The sequence below is a fragment of the Phodopus roborovskii genome, unplaced genomic scaffold (genome assembly GCF_943737965.1).
Source record: "Phodopus roborovskii unplaced genomic scaffold, PHOROB, whole genome shotgun sequence".
NCBI lineage: Eukaryota > Metazoa > Chordata > Mammalia > Rodentia > Cricetidae > Phodopus > Phodopus roborovskii.
Window position 1 is genome coordinate 1,259,001 of NW_026126433.1, and position 27,576 is coordinate 1,286,576.

The 27,576-nt window shown below is 41.6% G+C and overlaps 1 protein-coding gene across 3 annotated transcripts in view; it reads right to left on the reverse strand.

The window, feature by feature from the left end:
• Positions 1-2,863: 2,863 nt before the first annotated feature.
• Positions 2,864-27,576, reverse strand: part of Spata5 (spermatogenesis associated 5) — a 163,457-nt gene continuing 138,744 nt past the window's right edge. For 2 of the 3 annotated variants that reach the window (XM_051185784.1, XM_051185783.1), the window contains exon 16: positions 2,864-3,219. In XM_051185784.1, coding sequence (XP_051041741.1) covers positions 3,043-3,219 — 177 coding nt within the window. In that variant the 3' untranslated portion in view covers positions 2,864-3,042. The remainder of the gene's footprint in view (positions 3,220-27,576) is intronic. The other variant, XM_051185785.1, reaches the window with a different exon arrangement.

A 27,576-nucleotide genomic window follows, 5' to 3' on the forward strand; every position in this document is an offset into this window, starting at 1 on the left:
TCACTGTGTTTTAGTTCATGACTTCCCTTACTTCTTTTCAACTGCTCTTAAACTTGGAGGTCCACTCTTCTAAAGGTCTCTGAACTTAGTCACTATGCACACAGAGACCTAGGATTCCTGAGGTGCTTTCAGAGGTGGCTGCACCTCTTTACATGCCATTGTCTGAGGTTCCCCTGCTCCTCATCCTTGGTGATTACAGATGCTTCTCTGTGGGATGTCAGCTGCTTAGAACCTCCAGTAGCAAGAGTGTAGGTAATGTTCACTAGTGGCTGCTAGCCGCCCTAAAGCAGTTCTTACTCGGATTCATGCTTTTGTGGGAATTTGAAGTAGTGTGAATTCAAACCTAAACACTGTGGGTAGGTGGTCTGTGGGCATAATTCCTAGCACACCTTTTTCAAATATCCAAAGCACAGGGCAAGTATGAGGTTCCTGTGGGCCACTCTGCCAGAGGAAGCACTTGTCCTCTAGTCTACTCTTGCACTGAGGGTGTGCGTGGGGGCAGGCTCAACTACAGCTTCCCAATCTCTTTTGTGTTGCCAAGACAAGATCAACACCATTCTTTCCCCCACCTCACTCAAGTTCTAGTTTGTATTTCATGAGGAAAGGTGTTCTCTTTAAATTCTTGCCCAGTCCTTGCTTAGCTTTTCTCTTATTTTCTTGTATTCTGGGTCATACATGGGCAGAAGGCAAGATTCTTCTGTTTTGTAATTTTATTAACAAATAAATAAAAGTGGGGAGCACAAAAGTAATTTTGAGGTCTTGTTTATCTCAGTGTGTAAGTCTAATTTCTCTATTCAGGCTGGCTTCAAACTATCTATGTAGCCTAGGATGGGCCTGAGCTCATAATCCTCTACTTCTACCTCCCAAATGCTGGGCTTGTAGCCATGTACCACTCTGGCCAAAATTATAAAGCTAATTTGCAAGTTATCAGTATCCAACCAAACTATCTGAATGGTTGGATTTCCTATAGAGTCACATCTGAAGTGAGCCTAACAACAATTTGATATTATTTCATTTAAACAAACACTGCACAGTATTAAATAGTGACATTTTTCGTTCTTAAGTGCTGTTATGAACTGGTGACCAATGAGGTCTTGCAGGATGAATAACTGTGATGTGACTTCTTCACATCTTCAGGTTATTCTCAGCCACAGAACTGTTTGTCTTTCTGATCTCAAACACTAGCTGCTAGGTTCTCATTGGTCAGGGGATCACCTGGGCAGAGGTTTTTTGTTTTTCTTTGTGACATATGGTTTCTCCATGTGGCTCTGTTCTGGAATTAGCTTTGTAGACCAGGCAGGCTTTGAACTCATTTCAGATTTGGATTAAACTTCTCATATGTATTCTCAACTGTCACTGTGTTTTAGTTCATGACTTCCCTTACTTCTTTTCAACTGCTCTTAAACTTGGAGGTCCACTCTTCTAAAGGTCTCTGAACTTAGTCACTATGCACACAGAGACTTAGGATTCCTGAGGTGCTTTCAGAGGTGGCTGCACCTCTTTACATGCCATTGTCTGAGGTTCCCCTGCTCCTCATCCTTGGTGATTACAGATGCTTCTCTGTGGGATGTCAGCTGCTTAGAACCTCCAGTAGCAAGAGTGTAGGTAATGTTCACTAGTGGCTGCTAGCCGCCCTAAAGCAGTTCTTACTCGGATTCATGCTTTTGTGGGAATTTGAAGTAGTGTGAATTCAAACCTAAACACTGTGGGTAGGTGGTCTGTGGGCATAATTCCTAGCACACCTTTTTCAAATATCCAAAGCACAGGGCAAGTATGAGGTTCCTGTGGGCCACTCTGCCAGAGGAAGCACTTGTCCTCTAGTCTACTCTTGCACTGAGGGTGTGCGTGGGGGCAGGCTCAACTACAGCTTCCCAATCTCTTTTGTGTTGCCAAGACAAGATCAACACCATTCTTTCCCCCACCTCACTCAAGTTCTAGTTTGTATTTCATGAGGAAAGGTGTTCTCTTTAAATTCTTGCCCAGTCCTTCTTCTGCCTCCTGGGTGCTGGGATTAAAGATGTGTGTGCCACCACTGCCTAGCTCTAAAATCTTTTTAAACTCTTTACCTTTCAACTCCTTTCTTTTCACTAACATCACACCACCACCACCTGGCCATTTTTTTCAAGAGGTTTACTCAATATTAAAGTGTTAAGGAGTTTCAAGGATCTATAACTAGAGACATAAATATATGTATTTAGAACACAACGTAATACAACAGAATTAAAGGTAAAATTTGTGTTGTTAATTTTTAAACTACATTTATTCATGTGTGTATGTTCATGCTATGGTGCATGTGTAACGGTCAAAGGACAACTGTCTACCAGAGACCAAACTCAGGTTGTTAGGGTTGGTGGTAAATGTTTTCACCTGTTAGGCCATCTCGATAGTTCTGTTTGATTTTTAGGTTTTCTTTTTAACTGAAAAGAATAACTGACAACTTGTACATGGGTACACACTGCATACACTGATTTCCTTACAGCATTGTAGCAAAAGCTGAGGGTCCTGTTCTGGGCTCAAACTGGCCCTACACTTTAAATTTTCTATGCCTATTACTGTATGTGATAATTTCATGCTTTCTGGCCATAAATGCAATGCCAACAGCAATGAGAGCTACACATTTGGAATTAAACCTGGCTGGTCTTTCAGAGTGTAGATTTGGAGAGGATTGATTGCTGGGTTCAAGATCCAGCACGGTATAAACAGCACAGCAGAATATACCTGTAATCCCAGCACTAGGGAAGGAGAGGCAGCAGAATCAGAAATTTAAGGTCATCTCTAGCTAGGTAAAGACCCAGTGAATTCTGGAGGAAGAAAATAATACAATGGTTGGACTTATGTTGTTGAAAATTAAATGTAAAACTGGTTTGAACTCATGTCCAGAGATATGTTTATTGTACTTGAATAATTCAAAAACATTTAGGTGATGCTCTTCAACTCCAGTGAGGCTATTTCAAACATTTACCTCTATTAAGAAACACTCTCAAGACAAAATTTGCAAACAAACTTTTCTCTACAAAATATATGCATATAAGTATGTATTTCTTAGATTGTGTGTAGCCCACTCTTTTCTTGGTAATCTTCATAAAAACGAATCAGTGACTCTGGGATTCTAGGTGTTACAATGCTCAAGGCTTGAGTGAAATGCCTCTTCATAATGCGGTCAGCTTTAATGTCTTCTTCCAGGGCCAGGAGAGCAGCCTCTTTGCAGACAGCTATGATCTGAAATTGAACAAGTAAAAGGAGGGAGAAAGCAGTTAGCATTTTTTGTCAACAAATTATTTACAACATTTTTATCTGTGGTATGACATTTTAAAAAGTCTCATTTTTGAGATTATAATTACATCTTTTCCCCCCTCTAAAATCTTTCATGTGCTCCACTACCCCCCTTACAAGTTCACAGTCTCTATTTCTTTGTGTGTGTGTGTGTGTGTGTGTGTGTGTGTGTGTGTGTGTGTGTGTGTGTGTGTGCGTGTCAGGAGGAGGGGTATAGTTCTAAATATGTGCATACAACTTGCTCAGTCTGTATAGCTTTATTTGTATGTATGTTTTTAGGGCTGATCATTTGGAACTGGTCTGTTCTCAATATTATTTAGCTGATGTATAGGGCTGAGGCCTTTTGAGCTTTTCATGTTAGCATGTTTATAGGTGTTGTCCTTGTTCAGGTCATACTCAGGCAGCCATGCTGGTGAGACTTCATATTGAGTGTAGCTTCTGACAAGTAGTATGACTTCTGCATTATGAGCACATCCTATGGGAGTTACTCAACTTATGGTTTGGTTTTTTTGGTGGTACAATACATGGACCCAGGGCCTTACATATGCTAGGCAAACTCTCTACTTTAGGCTTACAAATGGAAAAAGCAACCATAGGCAGAGATGTCTGTTCTTTCCAGAGTAAACTAGAACCAGCACAAACATGCATGATAAGCATGCTCGCTCTTCAGAGCATGTGCTGGATCTGATATGCCACCCAACTTCCATTCCCACTCCCAACACAGGATGGTCATGGACAGCTGCCTGAGTGTTTTGTAGGGAGGTAATACGCCGCACAGTGAGGCCCTGCTAACCAATAATCAGCACCCCTGCTACAGCACAGAGTTTGCACATTCCTTTCAACCTTTGCTGTATAACAGCATGTGAAGCATGTCTTTCCTTCATCTCTTTCAACAGCTCCTATCTCCTAGTAGTATCAGAGTGGACTGTTTCCTCAGGGAGGAAAGCTGGGAGAATGGTGAAAGAAAGGCCAGGTGAAAAGATTCCAGCTATCCAGCATATTCTGCTGGCCTATTTACTGCAAATGGTTCCTCTGTTTAGTTGGGTTAACGGTGCTAAAACAGTCTAGGAGATTTAGCAGCATGTTCTGTCTCACACACACACCCTCCACCCCACACAGGGTAGGGAGGAACTGCGGGGGGGGGGAGGGGGGGGGCTAGGGGCAGGGACTGATTGATTTGGGTGGCTCTGTCAAATTCCAACAATGCAACTATTAGTTCTGGGCTTCAGTAATGAGCACACAAGCTAACTTTAGTGGTAAAATGATGTCAATGCTTTTCTGAAAATAGAGTGGCCATCTAATTGCTAAGACAGAAAACACAGCAAAGGCTCCATGGTGAGTTCCCAGGAAAGCCTCCACAGAGGGAGGTGAAGCCCTCACAGGGAGAGTCCTTCCATTACTTAAGAAACACCTCTTTCATTCTGACAAGATTTGAAGCACTATCGGAGAGACAGGGAGTGCTGGGTAATGAGAATCCCTTCCTTCCTTCCTCATACTCCATAGCATAGGGAAATACATCAGAGTGTGCTAGACCTTGGGCCAGTAGCACAATTTACATACCCTTACCCTGGGACTTACCCCAGAGAAGACAAAGCCAAGCATATAATTATTTTCTGAATATCTTCTATAAATGCTAGACATACACCAATTCTTTACTCATTTATTACTGATGCTCAGGTTTTGCACACTGATTGGAGCATGTGCTGTTGGGGAGGGGGACTTGGTAAGGAAGGAGATGATCAAAGGGATGCCTGGAACCTGTAAGTTCTGGGTTCTCATGGTCAGAAAGGTAGGTGGATAGCACTGTGGTACACAGGGACAAACAAGGGAACCAATGGTCTGGTCTGCCAGGCTTCTTGTTGGCGTGCTGTATTAAATTGGACAGAAAGAAATGACTACACTGGCTGCTGGAAGGCAAATGCTTATAACTTGGAGCTCCTAGTATGTATCAACATCTGAGAGTGGTCTTGAATTTACTAAGACAATTTATATTGTAGGATAGAACTTTGAGACAGAACAGTGGGAACATCTGGATTAGATGAGATGTTCTGTAGAACCTTTGAAGGAAGACAAATGTAAGACAGGTGCTGAATACTGGGCCTGATGGCCTCATGTCAGAGCCCTCCTCACAGCTATATTCAACTTGCATGCAGCCCATGGGCCACAAGTTGCCTCAGAAAACCAGGAATGTGGCCAAAGATAGAATTGTAAACTGCAAGCTTTATGAGATGCTCTGATAACTCAACTCATGGTTCTTATTTCATCTCTAGATAAAATACTACCACAGTGTTACCTACTGACACCTATGGAAGGAGTTGATGTTGTTATTTCCTACTGATAAATTTAGCACTTACTTCAACAGCCTTCACCTTATTTATCATGGTAGGGAATTCTTGGAAGAAGAAATTATATAATCCTTTCTGTAAAAAAAAAAAATTACACTTTTGCTTTCCTTCCAAACTTACTTAGTAATACACAACCAAAAGTAGGACAATATGGATTTCTTAGCCAGGGTCCTACTCTTGAGTCCATAGCAATGGAGCTGCTCTGTGAAGGGACTGCAGAAGGTCAACTACAAGATCTAGGGGTGTGAAAACTGTCCTCCTGTCCCCACACACCAGTAGAGGATGGACACAGGTTGACTGCCAGGAAGGAAAACCATAGTATTTACTTGGCGAGAAGGAAGACATTGCTAAGGTGAAGAACAGAATATGCATGTAAGCGGCGGCATCTAATTATATAGAATAAAAGTGAGCAAGGACAGCTGGAGAGGTCTTTCAGCAGGTAAAAGTCTCACTGCACAAGCCTGATAAGTCTTCCTAGAGCCCATGGTAGAACTGACTTCTAATATTTGTCCTGACTTTCACATGTGTGTTTGGTCTCAGGAACCAAAAATGATTCTGACAAGGGTTTCTGAATAGCAGTGAAACTGCTTCTATCAGTCCCCTGAAGCCCTTAGCTCAACCCACTGACAGAGCAGGCACTAAGGGCCTCTTTATTTTCACTTGTTCCTCACAAAAGACCTCAGTAGAAATCCAAAGGAGAAGTGCTATGTGATTATTGGCCCTTTTCTTCTAACCCAAATGAAAGGGTGGGTCTGGAAAAGGATGTACTTCATGAGCAGGGGTTTCCTTATGTTCTAGGTACCACTCTGGCAAGACCTCCAAGATAGCATATTTCTTAAGGGGGGGGGGGTGAATACAGCTCCCATGGACCAGGCCAACATTTCCATGGATGATATCAATGGTCAGTATTTTATGATCAAGTAAGTTTAGGCCAACATAAAACACATTCTGTTCCATTCAGGGAACAGGTAGAAGGGAAGTCAATGAACTTTGCAGTCTAGCAATGGCAGCTGCTCAGTCTGCCCACTTATTTTAGTGTTTTCCCCCTAAGTGTGGTGGTCTTAATAAAAATGACCCCAATAGGCCCACAGAGAGTGGCACTATTAGAAGTTATGACCTTGTTGGAAGAAGTATGTCATTGGGTGGATTTCAAATGCTCAAAGCCAGGCCCAGCGCAGCTCTCCTGCTGACTGCAGATCCAGAAGTAGAACTCTCAGCTACCTCTGTAGCACCATATCTGCCTGCATGCTGCCACACTTCTGGCCATAATAATGGACCAACCCTCTAAACTGTAAGTCAGCCCCAATTAAATATTTTCCTTAAGAATTGCTGTGGTCATGGTGTCTCTTGACAGCAATAGAACTTTGGCTAAGACAACAGGACTCACACACTAGAGCCTAAGCTCCAAGGTAGCAGCACTGGGACTCCACTCCATCTCCACCTGCACACAAGGTCTAGTACCCTTATGGAAGGCCCTCAGAGCTGATTAGACCCTTCTACTACACAGAGACACAGTGAGAAAGCTCCATTTTGGAGGAACAAATTCATGTGCCTAGTTTAGGGTTCCACAGATATCCAATTTGTGAGCAGCTAATTGCCCATCAATTAGCTAGTCAATCTGACATAGTACCTGGGATCAGACAAGACACACCCAATGTTTCCCACTGAACTCTTCTCCCCTATTAATTTTAACAGACCACCAATAAATTTTTTTTATTACTGACTTTTTCTTTTTCCTTTGGAAAATACTTTTTATTATATTTGATTATTTCTGGAGGGGGTGTGTGAATGCCATAGCACAAGTGTGATGGTCAGATAACAAAGGGTAGAAGTCAGTTCTTTCCTCCTGTTGTATGTGCCCTGGGGATAGAACTCAGGTTGTCATGCTTAGCAACAAGCACCTTTACCCAACAAGTCAACTTGCTGGTCCTTACTGGTGATCTTCAGCATAATTATACCAAAAAACTTACTCAAGGTTGACAGTGTGGTTCTTTCCTGTTTTGTATCCCTTTAAACTCTGCTCTCCTGTATTATACTGACTGTGTGTGAATTTCATTTTCTGTGTGCTCTGCAGCAGGCTGCATGGGGAAGCAGTGGTCCAGGATGAGGAGGCTGTTGACCACTGAGCCTTGGGAAATCTCTAATTACTTCACTTTTAAATGCAAATGGGCAAAAAAGGCAATTATATGGAATTCTGAAAGCCATGAAGAGCAATGTTGTACTTCAGCATGGAGGCTTCTTCTATATAGCCTATGGTTCTTTCCCCAATCCATCAGAGAAGCAGGGTTTGAACAGGTGTCTTGGTATACCAAAATAGAAACAGGACAACAGCAAAAATTAAAACTAACATAGCTTCTGAGCAGACAGCAATGTTTTCTTAAAAATATGTGACATGGAGTAAGTCAAGGCCATCAGTGTCTAGTAAAAAGTAGTTAATAGGAAGGAGAACTTGGCCATGCTTGGAAATTTCCTGGACTCTATCCGCTGTGTGCTAGGGCATTTCCTTCTCTTGTTTGTTGCAGCTTCACGATAGAACTGGTTTCTTCTCTGGTGCATTTAATATCACAAACAGTAATTTGAGTATTTGCTTCCATTTCCAGGCATGGCCTAGGTGAATCTGCTTTCTGCTACCAGACAAGCACAGTGATAATGGCAACAGGGAAACATGCACACAAGTGGCTAGAAACCTGGGGGTGGAAGGCTGCTGCAAACACCTTCAGGACTGGGGGCAAAGAGCTGCTTCCTGCCTACAAGCATTAAGTTCCAGCTAACTGTTCTGGTATATTACCTCAGAGAGCGCACTGCTATTCTCAAAGTGACACAATCAATAGGTCAGCCACCCTGCAGAACTTAAGACTGGACAGAGAATACGTAGATGCACAGATAATAGAGCCAAGTTCAAATGGGCCAGTAGAGGACAAGATGACTTTAGATGGGAATCCCCTTCCCACCAGTTTGTCTCTCTTTGAGAGACAGGGCTTCTCTGTGTAATAACACCCAGGCTGCTTGGGAACTCACAGAGATCCAAATGTCTCTGCCTCTCCAGTGCTAGGATTAATTAAAGGCATGTACTACCATGCCCAGTTACTTTTTTTTAAGGTTTATTTTATATTTTATGCCTAAGAGTATTTGCCTGCATGTATGTATATGCACCACACATGTGCCTGGTGCCCGAGAAGTCAGATGAGGGAGTGGAATCCTTGGAAATGGGGTTCTGGATCTTTGTGGGTGCTGGGAACCAAACATGGCAGCAAGTGCTCTTAAACAATGAGCCATCTCTCTAGTTGCTTTTTTTTTTTGGTGGTGGAATGGAGTGGTTGTTTCATGTGCTCTATCACCAAGATGTAAATCTCTGGTTCATCAAAAGCCAACCTCCATGTAGCAGGTTCTTTTGAACTTGCAGTTGGCTGAGGATGATGTTGATTCACTTGCTTCTACCTCCCCAGTGCTGGGATCACAGGCAAACCCCATCATGTCCAGTTGTGCTGGGGGTCAATCTGGGCTTCCTCCATGCTGTGTAAGCACTGTACCAATGGAGCAGCATCTCAAACACCTCCCTTCTCTTTTGTAAGTATTTCTTGACAGCTGAATACATACCCTGCTTAACAGCACTCCCCAGGATGGCTTAAAACGTTATAGTTCACCCACCAGTGTACCTGACAGATGGTGATTTCAGAGTGCAAAGGTTCAGACATACTACATGTTGCTTTTTGCTGGAGCTGGTGAGTTGCCCTGAACTCAGTCTTTGGACTGCACTGAAGACAGACCCCTTCCTTTCCTTGCAGCTGCACACTGAACCCACAATGGCCCAGAAGCTGTCTGTGCTACTCCTGCTGTTTGGCAGGAAGAAAGCACACCATCCAGGAGGCCTAATCTCAGCTTCTTTGTATTTCAAGTGTGTAGTAAATAGCTTAAAAAAAAAAATCCACCAAAAGAAATGGGCCTCTGTGCTTAAAAATTCTTAGGTAGTCTCATAAAGTGGTTTTGTTAAGCGTCTTGTCTCTGTCTGAACACCTGTGACCTGTTGAGCTTAATTGGGCTGCAGCTGGCGCCAATTGTAGCACAGCCACTGGAGCGCTAGCAAGTCCCCCGCCCTCTTCGCTTCTCTTTTCACTTCACAGCCCTGCGACCTCCTTCCCCTGTGTGTTGGAGGGATTAGGAACCCAGTGAGAGTGGTGTCTTGCTGTTCATGAACAGCATGCTCTGGAGGTGCTTCAAGGAGGCTACCTGGGAGACTATGCTCCTGTGGATGGGAGGGAGGGAGGGCCATTGAGGGCTGAACCGCAGCTGAAAAGCGAGCTTGAAAGATGAGTCTGGGGCAGCACAGCAGGCTCGGCGCGAGTAGCGGCAGATGAAGTGGGACCTTTACAGACACAGGGAGGCGAGCTGGGCACTGCCACCAGCAGCTCAGGGAGCAACGCTGCGTTGTAGAAGGGAATTAATTAAGGGTGGCTCGAAGCACTTATCTTTAAATGTTTCTTCACTGAAAAAGTTGTAAGTGGTGAGGCAAGAATTGAAGTTTAGAGCTTTTATTACCTAACTATGCTCTTGGGCTTAGTTCCATTGCAAAACAATCTTCACCAGTTGTTCCATCTGGGCTTAAAGTCATACGCTCTAGAATGCCATGCATAGCACTCCATTCAAATAAAACAAACATTTCTACCAATACATATTTATACCCGATGATGAATATGGGGAGAACATTTGGTGGTTTAATTTTGCTAACTTAAAGTTACTCTGAGGTCTCTGGAACATGGTTAAATACCTTTGCATTTGGAGTACAACCTTTCATTATTTCTCATGAGGAAACGACAACAATAGTTTTTGCTTTTTTCAAGTTTACACAATCTGGGCACTTGGGAAGGCTGAAGCCAGTCTGGTCTGCACAGTGTGTAAGTCAGCTTGAATTACAGTGGAAACCCCTATCTCAAGACAAAAGAACATTACAAACAGATCAACTAGCCTGTAGAAGTGAAAGATCTCGAATATTTGTTCCTATGGAATTTTAAGGTTTTTATTTTTTATTTTTGAAAGTTTCAATGGAACCATTATAACAAGATAAAAACGTGGTATTATTGGTTTTGAAAAGAAAACTGTCATGGAACCATTCCAGTGCAGTGTTAAGATAACATGAGCCCCATTCTCTGGTCACTCAAGGAATCTGACTGCCTACAAGGTGGAAGGCTCCAGGGAACCCAGAAGTAAAACCCAAAGTTCATGTTAAGACACCAGTGTGCACCACAGGACCTCTCCTCTAGTCTTGTCAGTGGAGTACTGGTGTCTCACTGGCAGGTGTCTTATGGCCCACACAAACGTCTGGTTCCAGAGTCTAACTGCCTGCACTATTTCAACTATCACAATTGTCCAAGTTTAGAGTTATCTGTGCTAAATGGCTACTCCGTACCAGTTTTGTGAAGGCTTTACAGGCTCAGTACTGTTCTACTTCTCAGATACACTAACTAGGTCAGCACATTATACTGTCTGCTGAAGTTGATTATCTCTGAAGACACACATGAGCTAGCTCTCTACTTTTTAGTTGCCCCCCACCCCTTGTTGAGACTGTCAAGATAACTCATTACCTAGAGCAAAAAAGCACCATCATCCTGGGCAAAATGAACACTTTATGATGTTGTGTGATTTTTGAGACCTTGCTAGCTGGGAGAACCCTGAAATAGGCACCAGTTTTTGTTGTTTTTCAGACAGGGTTTCTGTTTGTAGCTCTAGGGCTACCTTATAAATCTGGATCCTCCATACCACTATTCTGGAAGTGTGCATGACTAAGAACTACTATACTATTTTATAATCTCACATTTCAAACCTGAAAGAAAGTCAGGGAGAATTATGGGGACACAGGAAGGAAAAAGTCTATCACTCTTGGGGTTGGAACCTTTCTCCAGCTAAGAGAATTAAAATTTGCTGTGAAGATTGCTGACACTGAGATAAAATACTGATTTTATATACTAGCCATTTTATTTAAGTTATCACTGAACCATACTAAAGGACCAAGCCAACATGACCTTCAAGTATGGCCTTACCCTCTTCTAGACATCCCTGAGGATCTTCCAAAAGGCTATGTACTTGACTCACAGTGAAGAACCCTAATGTTTCCTTACTCATGATCTAGACTTTTGCTTTGTTACCAGTAATCCTGTCAGGTACACCACAGGGACCACTTAGTGAATTCTTCAGCAACCCTTTGAAGATATCTATTTCAAAACCAACCAACCAACAAAAATCACCCAAAATCCTGTATGTGACTACTGTAAAGGCAGTAAAGTGAGACTGATCTTTGAGAAACTAACACCCATGCTCTGGAGTATATCTTATTTTCTTTTAGAGTACTCCTTTTTCTCTTAACCCTTGTTCTTAAAATCTGTACTGGAACTTCTTTGTGTGTATGAGCAAATAATGTTTATATTCATGTGGGTGTATGTACATGCATGTGCCCAAGGAGATAGAGGTTGACACTGGGTGTACACTGTGAAGATGTGTTTTTGCCAAGGTGTCTTCTGAATGGTTTAATAAAGAGCTGAATGGCAGCTAGGTAAGGAAGAGGTTAGATGAAACTTCTGGACAGAGAGAAAGAGAAGGATGTGAATTGAATCTACGTGCAGGGGAGAGATGCCAGAGGACAGAGAGAGGAAACAATAGGTACAAGATGGAAGAGAGTTAAAAAGACATGAGGAAAAAAAAAAGATTAATATAAATGGATTAATTTAAGTTATAAGAGCTAGTGGGACAAACCTAAGCTATTGGGTGTGTGTGTGTGTGTGTGTCTGTCAGTCCCCCCATTTGTCTACACTACAATTCAACACTAATTTTTAAAGTTATATTTTATTTTATGTGAATGGGTGTTTTGACTATGTATGGATACATATCACATGCATACAGTATTCATGAAGGCCAGAAGAGGGCATAAGATTCCCTGGAGCTGAAGTTGCAGAGGGTTGTGAGCCTACATGTGGGAGCTGGGAATTACCCTGGGTTTCTACAAAGAACAGCCAGTAATCTTAACCATTAAGTCAATTCTCCAACTCCTCAACATCCATCCATCCACCCATCCATCCATCCATCCATCCATCCATCCATCCATCCATCCATCCATCCATCTTAAAACAAGTTCTTCTTGTGGAATTTGGAGCCCATCAATTCAGCTAAGCTGGTTTGTCAGTGAGCTCCAGAGAACTACCTGCTTCTTTCTTTCTATTCCACAACACTGGGGTTGCAAATATGTGCTATTGCACTCAGCTTTCACATGGTTGCTGGGGATCTGAATATAGTATCTTATTCTTACCTGGCTAGCACTTTACAGACTAAAACATCTTCCCAGTCCCTTAAAATTTCTCTTAATAAACACCAACTCTGCTTCATACCAGTTTGTCCCCAGTGCACTACCCATGTTTTGTCTCTGCTGCTCTGACTCATAGGACCTCTCTATCCCATTGGGGCCAGAATCCACATGTCTTTAATTATCAAGGTCGGGAGCACAGAGTAAAAAAGTTAGCTGAGTAGTTTCTACTTTTTGTGTCCAGAAAATGTCTACAATTGTTCATACATAGAACTTAGTTCATTTATTTTGATCTTCACTGCATCTTAGTGCATTTACTTAAATTTTTATTCAAATAAAACAAATGACAGAGCATTAAGACATTAAGACTACAAATTATGTATAGTGAAGGAATTGTAAAACTAAATGGCCAAGGTAAGATTAGGATTTACAAGTGGCAGGCATTAACTATGTGTAATTAGAGATAACCTTCGGGGGAAGACATACACATTCCTGTCTTGCCAATTGGTAACATGTGTAACTCATAGTCTCATCTGAAAGTGTTAAGAGGTCACATAAACTTTAAACTCTATTTTCTAAATGTCCACTTGAAGGAAAAAATCTCCAATTTCATTGAGTAGAAACTAATAGTGAAATCCAGTTCTTGCTTTTACCAATAAAAATTGATAGCTATGGCATAATTTCAAAGATCATAATCACAGGCTTCAGGGTCATTTCCAATACTGTCTTCTTCAAAGCCTGAACCAAAACACTTTTTTCTCTATTGGCTACTGAGTCCGTTACTTAATGAACACCAAACTAACCAGTCTTTCCTGACTGCTTACTCAAACTCTGCAAGAATCCTAATGAGAAGGTTTGGTGTAAGGTCCAACAGTGAGGAAGTCTAAGGATGCTTGTTGAGCATACAAGATTTACTCAGATTCACTTATCTTTGTATGTTTACATTTTTAGAGTTAGATAAACAGTATGTCCTTAAATTCACCCTTAACTCACCAGAAGCAACAGCTGCTGCATTCCCATTAAACTAGTCTATACTTTATATTAGGCTGAAAAGCCTCAAGGGATACAAATCAATAACTTCTTTTAAAATTCTTAAGGAGGATACAGAAAATGTTAAGGTATTCTTTTGAAATCAATTCCAGTAATGTGTCACAGTCAGTCAGTAGCAGCTTTCTTTATGTTAAATTCATTCTTTTTCTTGGCAACCAGAGATGTCTGCATAGAAAGCAAACTATCTTTTTCATGGGGGAAGTGGTTGGAATAAATGGATTCCAAAGTTCTAATGTGGGACTGGACTCCAGTTTGGAAGTTTATGGAAATTTTATATGGAGACAGTCTCTAAAGTCAATTAAGATTATACATGTAACTGGAAATGCATGTTGACAGAAGGATGGACTGGACAGCATCACAAGATAAAGATCTCTGATTGCATGCTATAGTTTGTGAGTGGATGGAAAATTGCAGCAAATGTCTACCCACTCCAGAACCTGACCCTGCTTCTGTACACTGGGAAAATGTGTTGCTCTATTATTAATAAAAAGATGATTGGACAATAGCTAGGCAGGATTTTTGAAGCAGAGAGAATGTTGGAAAGAAGGAATCTGGGAGTCTCAAGCTAGATGCGGAAGAAGTAACATGGGAAGTTCACAGGTAAACAATACTTAAGGCAGCACATAGATTTTTTTTTAAAGTGGGGAGGAGATTTAATGTCAATATTCAACCATTAGGATGTACAAATAAATAAATAAATAAACAAGCAAGCTCAGAAGAGCAGACAAAACCCCCCCACAAATATGTAAGCTGCCAATTTAGTGCCAGTCTCAGATATTTCACTTCTAAAATACTAATACACAAATTAATTAATAAAAAGATATAGGACATTCAACATAAATATCCCAAACAAAAAATAAAATCAAAACAAATGCTATTTCTTCCCATGTATCAAAACTACAAATAGCATTTACTATTCAAATTAAGAAATTATACATTTTTATCTGATAATGGTCATTGTCTTAAAAGAGTCGTCCAGTTTTCCCACATTTAAAAGCATATTGCTAATCCTGGTCACCTAACCCAACAGCACAGAGAGTCTCCAGGCACAACGATGCTAGACTTGGCAGAGATTCGGGGTCTGGAATCCTTACTAGCTCCATATTGGTCCTTGCATGATGGCCTCCTAGATGCTTCCCTGTTTCCTGTTTGCAGATGCTGTGGTCACCTGGCAACAAGGACCCTGATAAAGTGCCTATGTGAGAATCACCTGGCCTGATGCTCTTTCCTGACACACAGCAGCAGGGAGCAGAGGACCTAAGGCCTGGCAAGTCTCCCCAAGATGGCCAAGATGATGGGTCAGGGGAGACATTGCCCGCCACTTTGGTTCAAATGCCTTTAGTAAAAGGGAGGAAGCACATAGGTTAATAGAAATGGGTTAATTTAAGTTGTAAGAGATGGTTGGAGATAAGCCTAATTTATAATTTATATTAAGTCTTTTATGGTTATTTAGAAGTGACTTCCTGTGGTGATATCTTGTTTGTCCTCTAACAAATAAAGCTTGCCTAAAGATCAGAGGGCGGAGCTAGCTACTACCTAACTACAGAGGTCTGGAGGACTGTACAGACAGACAATGGCTGGGCAGAAAGAGGATATAGGGCTGGAGGTAACAGGAACTTGGTTCCTTTTTGGTCTGAGGACTTCGCAGAGATAAGAATTCTAGTGGCTGGTGGCTCTGCTTTGTTGATCTTTCAGCTTTCACCCCCTAATATCTGACTCTGGGTTTTTATTAATAAGACCAATTAGAATTTGTGCTACAACTGCCAGGACACAGAAAGACCCAGCCTATGTAACCCACTTTCTCTCAAGATGAGGTGAAAGGGAGGATGGAGGAGACTTAAATTACCAATGACCATTTAGGGAGAGAATAATAACACTATGGAAACCTAGTACTTAACTATGGAAAACACACACCACCACCATCACTACAGGGGAGGAGGAGGACAAAGAGAGAAAGAGCATAGAGAACGCTCATTCACCTGCTGAGCAGCTTTTACACTAATATACACACAGCTGATTTTTATTCTCCTAATCCATAGGAACACACTGGGTTAGGGGAAAAAAAAAATCCAGAATCAGAATATCTAATTACTAAATACTTTAGTACATACTTTTAAAATAATTAAAACAATACTTTTCCATATTAAAAACTATAAAAAGTCCTTCATATGATCAACAATCAGTCTGTGCTAAAATCTTGCCAGTTAGCAACAAATGTTTAAGTTGAGATTAAAATAGAGCACACTGCATTGAATGGGGTATAGCTTACACCTACTACATTTAGTTGACATAGCTCACATCTTTCTCTCTTACACTGTGTTAAAGGGGCTGGTTCATAGCCTATGTATTTTCTCATACCTTCAGCACATTGTTACATTTATTTTATTTTTACATGTATGTTTTGTGCAAGCATGTAGAGGACAACTTTTGGGAATTACTTCTCTTCTTGCATTGTACAGATACTGCTTCCACTGCCTAAGTACTGGAATTACAAGTGTATGCCACCATATCTAGCTTTTGGCCTCTGAAGGGAAAATTTCCTATTCCTAACACCTTAGGTAAATGTTAGCACATTACACTTTCCTCTCTCTGCCTTGCCCTCTTCAGATAACAATTTATCCAAGAGCCTATTTCACATTATATGTAAAACTGTTTCTCATTTCCTTCACAGCTGCAGTATATTCAACCCAGTTCCATGGGAAAGGTATTTGAGCTGTTTCCAGTCTTTTGTTTCCCTTTAATCTTAAGACTTTACTAATATGCCAAAGTGTCAAGACAGTTAAACAGGACAAAGAGCCAAACCTAGTTAAATGTTCTCTTTCACTGAACATGAGTATGACTATATAACACCCCACCTCCCTGAGACAGGGTTTCTTTGTGCAACATTAGCTATCCTGGAACTAGCTCTGTGGACTATTCTGGCCAAGAACTCAAAGATCTGCCTCCCCAGTGCTGGGATTAAAGGCTTGCGCCATCACCACCCTACAACCTGCACCCCCCCCATAACATTTTTATTGATTCTCTGGGAGTTTCATATCACACACCCCCATCATAATCCCTTCACAGTCCTTTCATGTCTGACCCCCCCTTGTGATTCCCGAAAAAGATAAAAAAAAAAGGTTCACTTTGTGCTGCCTATATACTTGCTGGATCATGGTCAAATCTTAGTGGCTGCTCTTTAAACAGAACTGAGTCCTTCCCCTCCCACAACTCTGCCAAAGGGCATCATCTGTGGAGAGCTACTCTTCAGCATCTCCATCACACTTTTTAAGAGTTCTTTATGGTGGCTTCCTGTCTAGGCTGTCACTTTGGGGGTGGGGGAGAGGTGCTGGGGTTGTCACAGAAGCCTTCCCAACCTGTATCTTTTTCAAAACCACTGTTCATTCAAAATATTGGAAAGGTAAATTTCAAAAATCATACGCCCTCCCCACTTGCCTCTGTTCTTTCATTTTCCTCTTATTGCAACCACTTTTCCAAGGCTTCATATCTTTGCCATCTAGACACAGCTTGTCTCTACATTTCCCCAAGGAGTTGCATGTATGTGTGGCACTGAATTGGCCTTTCTCCTAGCACAGCCACTAGAGTTTAGTCAATCTTCTGGGGTTCACCATGGCTGCAAATGCTCTGTTGCTGGAACCCTGCTAATGAAGCTCAGGGTTGTCTCAGGTCAGCTCAGCCTGAGCTCAGAAGTTCTCGAGCAGCAACCATGGGCTTAGAAAGTCACAATGGGAAGGTCAGAATAGTCTTGTTTAGAGGTTATTAGAACCAGTGTGATACTACCACATTAACTTATGTACATGGTAAAGTACAGGTGTATCTTCTAATTCTCAAATGTGTACTATGTACCATAGATGTGAACAATCACAGGTAGGCATGTGGGGCACAGACACACAGACAAAACACCCCCCAACAAAATAATAAGTAATTTAAAAAAAGAGATGTGGCAAAACCTATAATAACTACCCATAGCCTTTAGTACCACTGAACTGTACAACAGGTGCAAATTTAGGTTAAGAAGAGCTAGCTGCCTGTGACTAGTTATGTGATGCTTGTGGTTGGCAAGAGTGCATTATACATAGAATCCAAATAAAAATTCTAGTGATTAAATAGGATTAGACTAAATGAATGTTAAATAAAGATCTCAACTTTGACACCACTTTACAGTCCACAGTGGGTATAAATATTTCTCAAAGTGTTCCAGTGTGGATTTCATGTGAGCCTTGAGTAGGTCACATGTCCTGACCTATCACTTCTCTGAGTGCAGCAGCCTTTCTGGGCACTGATCAGGGCAGTCCCTCAGCAGCTGGTATGCTGGTACTTTAAGAAGGTACTCCACGTGAAGAGGTACTGTTTGCTAAGGCTAAGGCTCTGAACTTCTGTCTGGTCTGTAAGCCAAATCCAAGAGTGCCCCGAGACAAAAATTCAGACTGTGGCGAACAGAGCCATGCTTTCACTATATGAGTCTTCAAACTAACAGTAGAGACTAATGTACAGACTTAGCTTTTAGGATGACAGGCCAGCTGGCCATGTGTGATTTCTGAAGAAGCATTACTTTTCAAAAGCAGAAAAGTTATGTTCCAGAAATATGCTAAAGGGAAAAAAAGAATATTTGTTTAAGAAAAAATATGGAGATGGAAAAGCTCCTGGTATTTTAAATGAAAAACTTTGCAGCTGGCTGACCTTATAAAGTTAAAAAAAAAAAAAAAAAGAAAAGAAAAAAAAGAAACAAAACCCTAAAAAGCAACATAATGCTGCTTGAATATATCTTATTTCAAATATTTTACTTCTGATAGCATTTATAAAGCAACTACCAAGTAGCTCTTTTAATAACTGTGTGTGTGTGTGTGTAATTAGGGGGGAAACAGACTCACACTAGTGAAGGTCAGATGACAACCTGCTGGAACTGGTTCTCTCCTTCAACCTTGTGGGTTCCAGGAATTAAATTTAGGTGCTTAGGCATGGCAGCAGGTGCCTTTACCTTCTGAGCCATCTAACTGGTACTGAAGTAGTTATTTTAAAGGAAAGAATTATCAGTTGGGCATAGTCGCACACACTTTAAGCCCAACACTTAGGAGACAGAGGCAGGCCCTCTGTGAATTTGAGAGGGAGCTGGAGCTTCACCTTAATTCTGTCTCAAAAGAAAAAAAACTTACTCAGACTAGATATAAACATACAAGTCCTTTAGTCTCAGGAACTGCAGAGTAGTAAATTAAAAAGCTGACTTGTATCAAGCTTTAGTGTACTAACTAACATATGAGAAAAATGACTTTTGAAGATACAATTATAAGCTTTGCATCTCTAAATTCTATGAACACATATACAGCCAACATTTCCCTTAGGGGAGAAGAGTTATTCTACACACCTGAACTTGGGAAAAAGATTTTGGACAAGTCACTGTGTTACACTCATGGGAAATGGCTAAGAAATAAAACATCAACATTTGTGTAATGCAGATGGGAAAATAAGCCACCGATGTCTGTTTAGAATGTGCAGTGATGTAGCTGACAAGAAAAACATGGAATGCTGGCAATGGAGAACAGTACTGATGGCAGTTAGGACTACTGATAGCACCATCATGCAATGCACAGGGCTGAGGAGTCCCAAGGGCCCTGGGCCTTCATTTAGGCTTTCTAACAATCCATCAAGCAGGCATCATCTTCTCCAAACAAGAAACAACAAACCAGATTTTAATGTATTTGAGCAGATGTCCCCAAATCATACAAAAGGCTAATAAGCTGGAGCTCCAGGCTTACATGCACATATGACCATCACAGTAACTGTTCTTTATCTAGCCTATCAGACTGCCCTGAAGTAGATGGTAGAGAGCAGGTGCTGGGAGTTCAGCAATATCCTTGGAGCTCTTTAGGGCCTGAGCTTTAAAGGACCACGATGATGTGCAGGTGGCATTCACTCCCTGGGAGTTTGGTCTGTGCAAAGACACAGAAGTAGTAGAGGACAGACCACCTCCAAGGGAGGCAGAAGCAGCCTGCTAGGACTGGAGTAGTTTCCCAACTATGCTTGTCTACAGCCCTCTATAATCTGCTAAGGTGCTGGCACTCAGAAAAGATAGGCAGCCACACTGGTGTGTCCAATCTGGGGTGATAGGCCACATGCAGCCAAAGACTGCTATGAACGGGGCTCAATAAAAACTTGCAAGCCTTAAAATATTTCCATTTTGTATGTATGGTGTAAACATGCTTGTGTAAATATGTATACAATGCACGTACCTTCCTCTCAGTTTTCCACCTTATCTTTTGAGGTAGGATCTTTCAATGAACCTGGAACTTACCAATTAGCTAACCAGATTGGCCAATCATCTATCTCCACTTGTCTCTGCCTCCCCAGTGCTGAGGTTAGAGACATGTACCACTGTAGTGGCATCTTGTCTTACCAGTGAACTTGTAGTGGTGGCCACAGCCTTTGGGTGTAGTTTCAGGAGCAGGCATGACCCATTCATTATAAGGTAGAGGAAGGGCTGGCTCACACACTCTTGGGTTGCAAAGACCATCAGAAGGGCAAAGACTACATCTTCTAGATGCAGGAAGACTGCATCTTCTAGAGCAGGAAGACTGTGGTGCTCATTTACTCCTACCTGTGTTAAGTGTTTTCCTAATACATACCTATTTATCATTTATCTTGGGTCTGGTGGACTCACTTAAAACCCCCCTTCAATTGGCAACCAATGTGAGGTTCGAACCCATGACTCTGGGATTAAGAGTCCCATGCTCTACTGACTGAGCTAGCACTACATCCACATACTACTATTGTACCTAATTTGTACATGGGTGCCAGAGAATTGAACTTAGGTTCTCATATTTGCATGACAAGTACTTTACTGACTGAACCATCTCCCCAGTCTCTCTCTCTCTCTCTCTCTCTCTCTCTCTCTCTCTCTCTCTCTCTCTCTCTCTCTCTCTCTCTCTCTCTTTTTTTTTGGGTAAAATGACCAAGCAGTTCTCAAATGTGAACTTGGTAGATGACAATACCAGGACACAATGTCAAAAGTTTGAGCACACTGGGGAGAGAAGAGGTCCAGGAAACAACCTTGGGAACATTTAAGCTCATCTCCATACTAGGGGTCTGCATGAAAAGAAAAAACAAGGGAACATGAAACATGAAGGTCTTCAGAAGGGTTATATGGCAAATGGGGTGAGAAAAACAGGGAAACTAAGGCTAGTTAGGGCCCATTCCCAGGAGGAAAGAGCTCCTGTGAGATTAGATCAGCAGTATGGGAGGAAGGTGTGAGCAAACAGTCCCCAGGAGGAGGTGCAGGCAGCAGGTATGCCAGATCTTTAGGAGTATAGGTGGGGAAGGAGATAGGATGTAACCTCAGAGGCATATGTCAAGAGGAATAAATCCTTACGAAGCACACAATATTACTTCTAGAGTTCATTTTTAAGTTCCTGAATTCACTAATGTAAAGATTTCAAATTATTTTGGCACTCACATACATACTGGCATGTGCAGTTGTGGAGGTAGAGATTCTGAGGAAATGCTCTAGAACTGCAACTTAACCCAGGCCAGAGGGTATCCAATGAGCATACCCCCATACCCAAGTGTGGTACAGACAACACAGTACTTTTCCTTTGTACACTGTCACATACTTTTCCTTTGTATTCACTTGTATTTGTTTCACCTTAAGTCGCCCCCAATCATGCTGACATCTACTACTGATTATATTAAATCTAAAGTGTTCTTAAACAAATGAAAACTACTCACTTCCATTCCTGAGAGCCCTGCTTCCAATTTTCAGGAGGAAATTAAATAATGTATAAATCAAATACTGGGCCCAAGCCCAGACAGCTGAACATCGTTTTGTCCTTTCAAGGCAAAGAGGAAGTGTCTGCTGAGGGAGGGACAAGCCAAAAGAAATAAAGCTTAACCTCAGCCCATGCGAAAGCGATCTCAGATAACTAGGGCGTTTGCAAGTGGGTTAAAAATGAGACCACATATTAACACAGAACTTTCCATGGAAGTGAAAGACTGTATCCGGATCTAACTCCCACCTTGAAAACAAAAATATGCTGGGGAAAGAGGCGGCGCCTTAGAAATTCTCCATAAAGATAAAGGGAAGGAAAGCCACAGGGAGGGAGGCAGACAGTTATTCCCCTGAGCACTTACTGCAGACTCACTCACAAAAGGATTTCACTGAATTGTAGACAATGCAAAAACAACGAGGCATGTCCATGTATGTGCACACGTGAAGCCAAAGGGAGGGGAGAAGAAAAATCCAGTATGGTGAAAAGCTTTAGATCAGTGAATAGCAAAATGATTGTGATTTTTCCATAGGGCAGATCTGGGAAGAAATCAGTGTCTCCTGTAGGCACTTAAATCTGCCCCTGCGGTGTGTCACAGCTGAAGGGTGAAGATGCAAAGACCAAGGGTGATGTGTTCCCAATGACACTGAATTTCATATATTTTTAAATGTGTATACTGGCTGACACAAGCTAGAGGCATCAGAGAGGAAGGAGCCTCAATTGAGGAAATGCCTCCATGAGATCCTTATCACTTTCTCAGTGATAATGGGGGAGGGCCCAGCCCATAGTGGGTAGTGCTACCCCAGGGCTGTTGGTCCTATGTTCTATAAGAAACCAGGCTGAGCAAGCATGTTGAGCAAGCCAGTAAACAGCACCCTCCATGGTTTCTGTATCAGCTCCTACCTCTAGGATCCAGCCTTGTTTGAGTTCCTGTCCTGACTTCCTTTGGTAATGAACAGCAATGTGGAATTATAAGCCAAACAAACTCTTTCCTCCCCAACTTGTTTTTTGGTCATGGTGTTTGCTTGCAGCAATAGAAACCCTAACCAAGACGAGTCACAAAATATGTTGATTTTTCTCCATCTATTTAAAAAATGTAAGTCTGTTAATAGATTTTAGGCTTTACAAAAACAGGTTTTGGGCCACATTTGTTCCTCAGACTGCAGTAAAATCTCCCTATGGAACTGGCTTGCTCTTCATTTGGGATCTGCATAACAAAAATTGTTCTTTTAATTCTTCTTTTAATTAGCTGAATGAAAAGATGGCAGTAACAAGAGGAAAGAATTACTTGAAAGATGAGTTCCTCTCTAACATCCCTATACACTAACATAAACATCAAAGTGTATGGTTGATTATAAAGTGAACTACTATTTAACCATTAATACCAACCATGGCATCATTCCTGGACCAAGAGTGATGTAAAAATGCACCCCCCCCCCAAGCAGAATCTCATGTTGCTTGATGCTTGGCCCCAGAAGGATTTTCTTGAGCACATGCTTTTGTGAAACCTTTAAGGACCACCAGGCCTGGCTACAGAAACCAAGCAAATATAAGACTGTGGCACACCTATGTGGTTATGGTTCTTAAAAAGCAAACAATTTTTATACATTGTCTCTGATTAAAAACAAAACACTTTTTCTTACTCTGTCAAAGTAGGAAATCCTATAAAAGTACTACAGTAGGTGCTTCAAAACCATGCTACAGGAAACATGGCATCCTTCTTTCATCTTATCCCCTTCCCCCCAACCCTTTCTGTTCTGACCCTCCACTCATTTATTTGTAAATAATCCTAGTAATTCTTTGCTCCTGAACAAATGGGGCTGTCTTCTTTAAGGCTACTCCACCCCTTCTTAAAGATCAGCCTTATAGCCGGGCTCTGTAGGACCATCTGGCCCAGGATAACAATGAAGGATGGCTTCCCTGAGCTGTTTTTACAGGCCAATCACTCATGGCGTACTGGACCTCCATGTGTAAAGCATTATTGCATTCCAGAGGAAGTAGACCATACATTAAAATGATAGCAAGTTCTTCTTTAGGAATGCAGTTCTCAGTTATGAAATAGCAATTATAAAAAGATATGATGCCATCAGAATCAACTTTTCAGTCATATGCCTGCTAAGAACCCGAAGAACAGAAAAAAGCTGGCTTAATCAACTACACTGAAGAGATAACACTAAATGAGAAGACTGGGAAACTGGCAGTAGAGATGTAACCAGCTCAGGTGTTTTTTAGAGTAGTTTCAAGTCCACAGTTTAATCACTAAGTACAGAATCCCCATACATCCTGTGCTCTATACACATAGCACTGTGCATTATCCCAATTAGTAAGGTTATATCTGAGGTTATACTGACTCTCTCCCCAGACCCATGGCCTACACCAGGGTTCACTATTTCATAGCATTAGCTTCATTATTTTTATTAGTCAACTTTTTGGCCCTGTGTAAAACACCTAAGAGAAATCATTTAAATAAGGTATCATTTGTTTTGGCACCTGGTTTTGGAAGGTTCAGTCAATGGTGAGGCAGGCCAGTGGTGAGGCAGATCATCACGGTGCTAAGGGTGACTGGAGTCTACAGACTCCATGAGAGCCAGGAAGCAGAGACTCCATGAGAGCCAGGAAGCAGAGAGACTGTTAGGAGTGGACTAGACAACAACATAACCTTGGGTGACGTCCTTCTTCTAACTAGGCTCCACTCCTATGCTTTCCCCTCCCAGGTCATCAGACTATAAACCTGCCTATAGATTAAAATCACAACCCAATCATCTCCCACTGATTGGCTCAAATGCCTGAGCACATCTGAGCTTGGGGGTGGGAACATTTCATATTCAAACTGGCTTCTTGCCCCTTCCCTCCCCTAACCTTTTCACACTATCTTTTCCAGAATGCCGTATATTTGGAATCATGCAGTATAGCCTCCTCAGACTGGCTTAGTGCCTATAAGGTTCTTCTGTGTATTTTCCTGGCACAATAATTTACCTATTTAAAATGAATGATTTTGTACTGTTTGTATGTATCACAGGTTATATACCTTTGTGGCTTCTTATAGTGAGATATTCACCTTGTCCCCACCTGTGGCATAGTCCATGCCCATTGGGGGTGGAGACAGGGCCAGACACGACCTGGGGGAACTAAGGCTGAAGAGGGGGCTAGGAGAGCTCTCTTGCTTGCAGCGTGGGGACAGGAGTACATCCGGAGGCATCCTTGGAACTAGGAACCTGCTAGTGTTCATCTGTCTATGTTGTAAGTTATTTCTCCCTGAATAAACATCTATTCGGCCTATTTGTTTCTCCCGATCCTTATTAAACATCAATATCTGGCACCACAGGCCGAACAGATGTTTATTCAGGGAGAAATAACTTACAACATAGGTTCCTAGGTGGAGGCAAAGGAAGCTTGGTCTACACAGCACACCTTGGGCCAACCAAGACTACATAATAAGACCCCCCCACACACACACACTGTCTTTTAATAACAGATGTATTCCCTTTTAGCTTTGTAACTGCTGCTAAACACAAGGCCCAAATCTTGCCTTTATCTATAAATGTTCAAAGTTTTGCTCATACACACTTATGCAATTGTACCTTTAAGTTTTTAAAGATGGCACTAAGTAAAAAGCAAGTAAGAGCTACTGTGACCAAGAGAGTGAATTTTTACAATGATAGCAACATAAAGAACAAAGATGAAATAAAACACTGAGGTCTGAAGATATGTGGCACCAGATGAGCCACATGTATTTACATGGATGTCAAGATGGCAAGCTCAACAGTTGCCTTCTTTGACTATTGAGAGAGAGTACTATGTCCTTTGCCCACAAATAGCTCCCAAGAATTAGAGCCTGTGACTGTGTTATTGTCCAAGACAAGGGGCTCACAGTTACAGGTGGAACTAAGATTGGTCATCATTTGATCCGACAGGAGAAGTAGCCCAGCTTATGTGGACATAATTCTTTAATTAGAAAGGTCCTCTGAGTGTGACAGGGAGGCACAAGTCAAAAAAGGCAGAAATATAAGAACAATGCCAGCCAAGCAAATGCAGGGGGCCTTAAGACTCATAATAACAGCAAAAACAAAAACAAGAAAACCAAAATAGATTGTTCTATAACCTAGAGAAAGCACAGGCTTGCAGATTTGCTGCCTTTAGTTCAGTGGCACCCTAAACACCCGACTTTCAACTTCCAGAACAACAGCATCAAAATACCTATATTGTCTAAAGAGCTATTTTGTGTAACTTATTATAGCAGTAATAGGAGACATTTATATACATGAGAATCTGACTTTGTTAAATGAAAACAGTAGCATTTTTCAACAATGGGACTAATCATAAAAACAACTCTTTTTCATTAAACATCCTATATCTTATTTACAATTTTTAAGACCCGTGGAAGCAATATTATACTTTTACAGTGTCAGCAATAACTCACATTACAGCGTATAAGTAGCAGAGCTAGAACTGGAATGCAGTGCATGAAATGCCACTGTCCACACTTCCATCAGACAAAAGACTAGCACAGAACTTCATTGTCTAGTAAGACAGTATGACTCAGCACTGTTTGTCTTCTTATAGGAACCACACATGACTTTACTTTCTACTCTTTTTTTTTTTTTTTGACCCCAAAAAGACCAAAGTGATGCATGCTGAAAAGAGCAAACTGGGCTGGAGGGAAGAGCACGGGCTGCTCTTCCATAGGCTATGGGCTAAGCTCCAACTAACACGGTGGCTCTCACAACTACCTGGAATTCCAGCTTCGGACCTCTGCAGGCACCAGATACACATGTGATCCACAGACATACAAGCAGGCAAAACACACATGCATAAAAAAGTTAAAAAGAAAGATTCAAATAAACAATACACCAAAGGAAAGGCTGCAAGGATTTTGTGGAAACAGTGTCTGCAACCACTCAGTCTCAATATTTGGTTTCTCTGCAAATTAATGAGCACAAACTCTAGGGAAGAAGCAGAAAATTGTAGAGAGTGAAGCTAATTTGTTCACACTTAATTGAAACATGTAACAGGAAAGAATGGAAACTGGAGGGGGTTAAAAAAAAAAGAAATAACCAACCAAAGGTTTATCTGAATAAAAACTACTATACAGAAAGGTGAACACAACAACTCAACTAAAACACAAATGGTTTTTAGCACACGTGGCTGGGAGGCAGATATCTGCACAACACAAAACACAAACAGCAACTAACCCTGCCCCCCACAGCTGTCTGATTAGCTGTGCAGAGTTGTATGAAATGTGTTCTTTGGGCCAGGGAACTGAGTAACAGGATACACCAGGGCTTAACAAATCATGAACTCTTCTAAATCTGCCCAAACCAGCAGTTACCCAAACTTGTTATAATAAATCATTAGAACTTACAACCAAGGTAAAAGGAAGTGACTATGTTTTATTTAAAAACTCTCTAGCCTTGGTGAGCATCCAGATGTCACAAAAGAATACGTAAAGATGGAAGGGTGTTGTATGTGGATGCCAAGTATCTGACAAGGCTCCCCAGTGTTAGTGGCATGGTCTGCAGAAAGTCATTAAGAGGCAGCAGCATGGTTAAAAGGTTGGGTCTAGTAGGAGGCCATCAAGTCAGTGAAGGTGAGTCCATAACAGGAAGAGTAAAAGCCTGCCTCTTCCTCTCTTTTGCCTCATGGTCATGAGGTAAAGGAGCTTGGCTTTGCCACAGGTTTCTGCTATTATTTCCTGTCTCATTATAGGCCCCAAAAGGCTAAAACTACCATGCTGTGAGCCCAAGTAAGCCTGTTTGTTAAACTGAGCACCTCAGATATTTGTATTGACAGAAAACTAAAGTGAATGGCTGCAATGTTCTAAAAAGAGCATGTGGTACTTCTTCCCAAGTGAAGTTCAAAAACT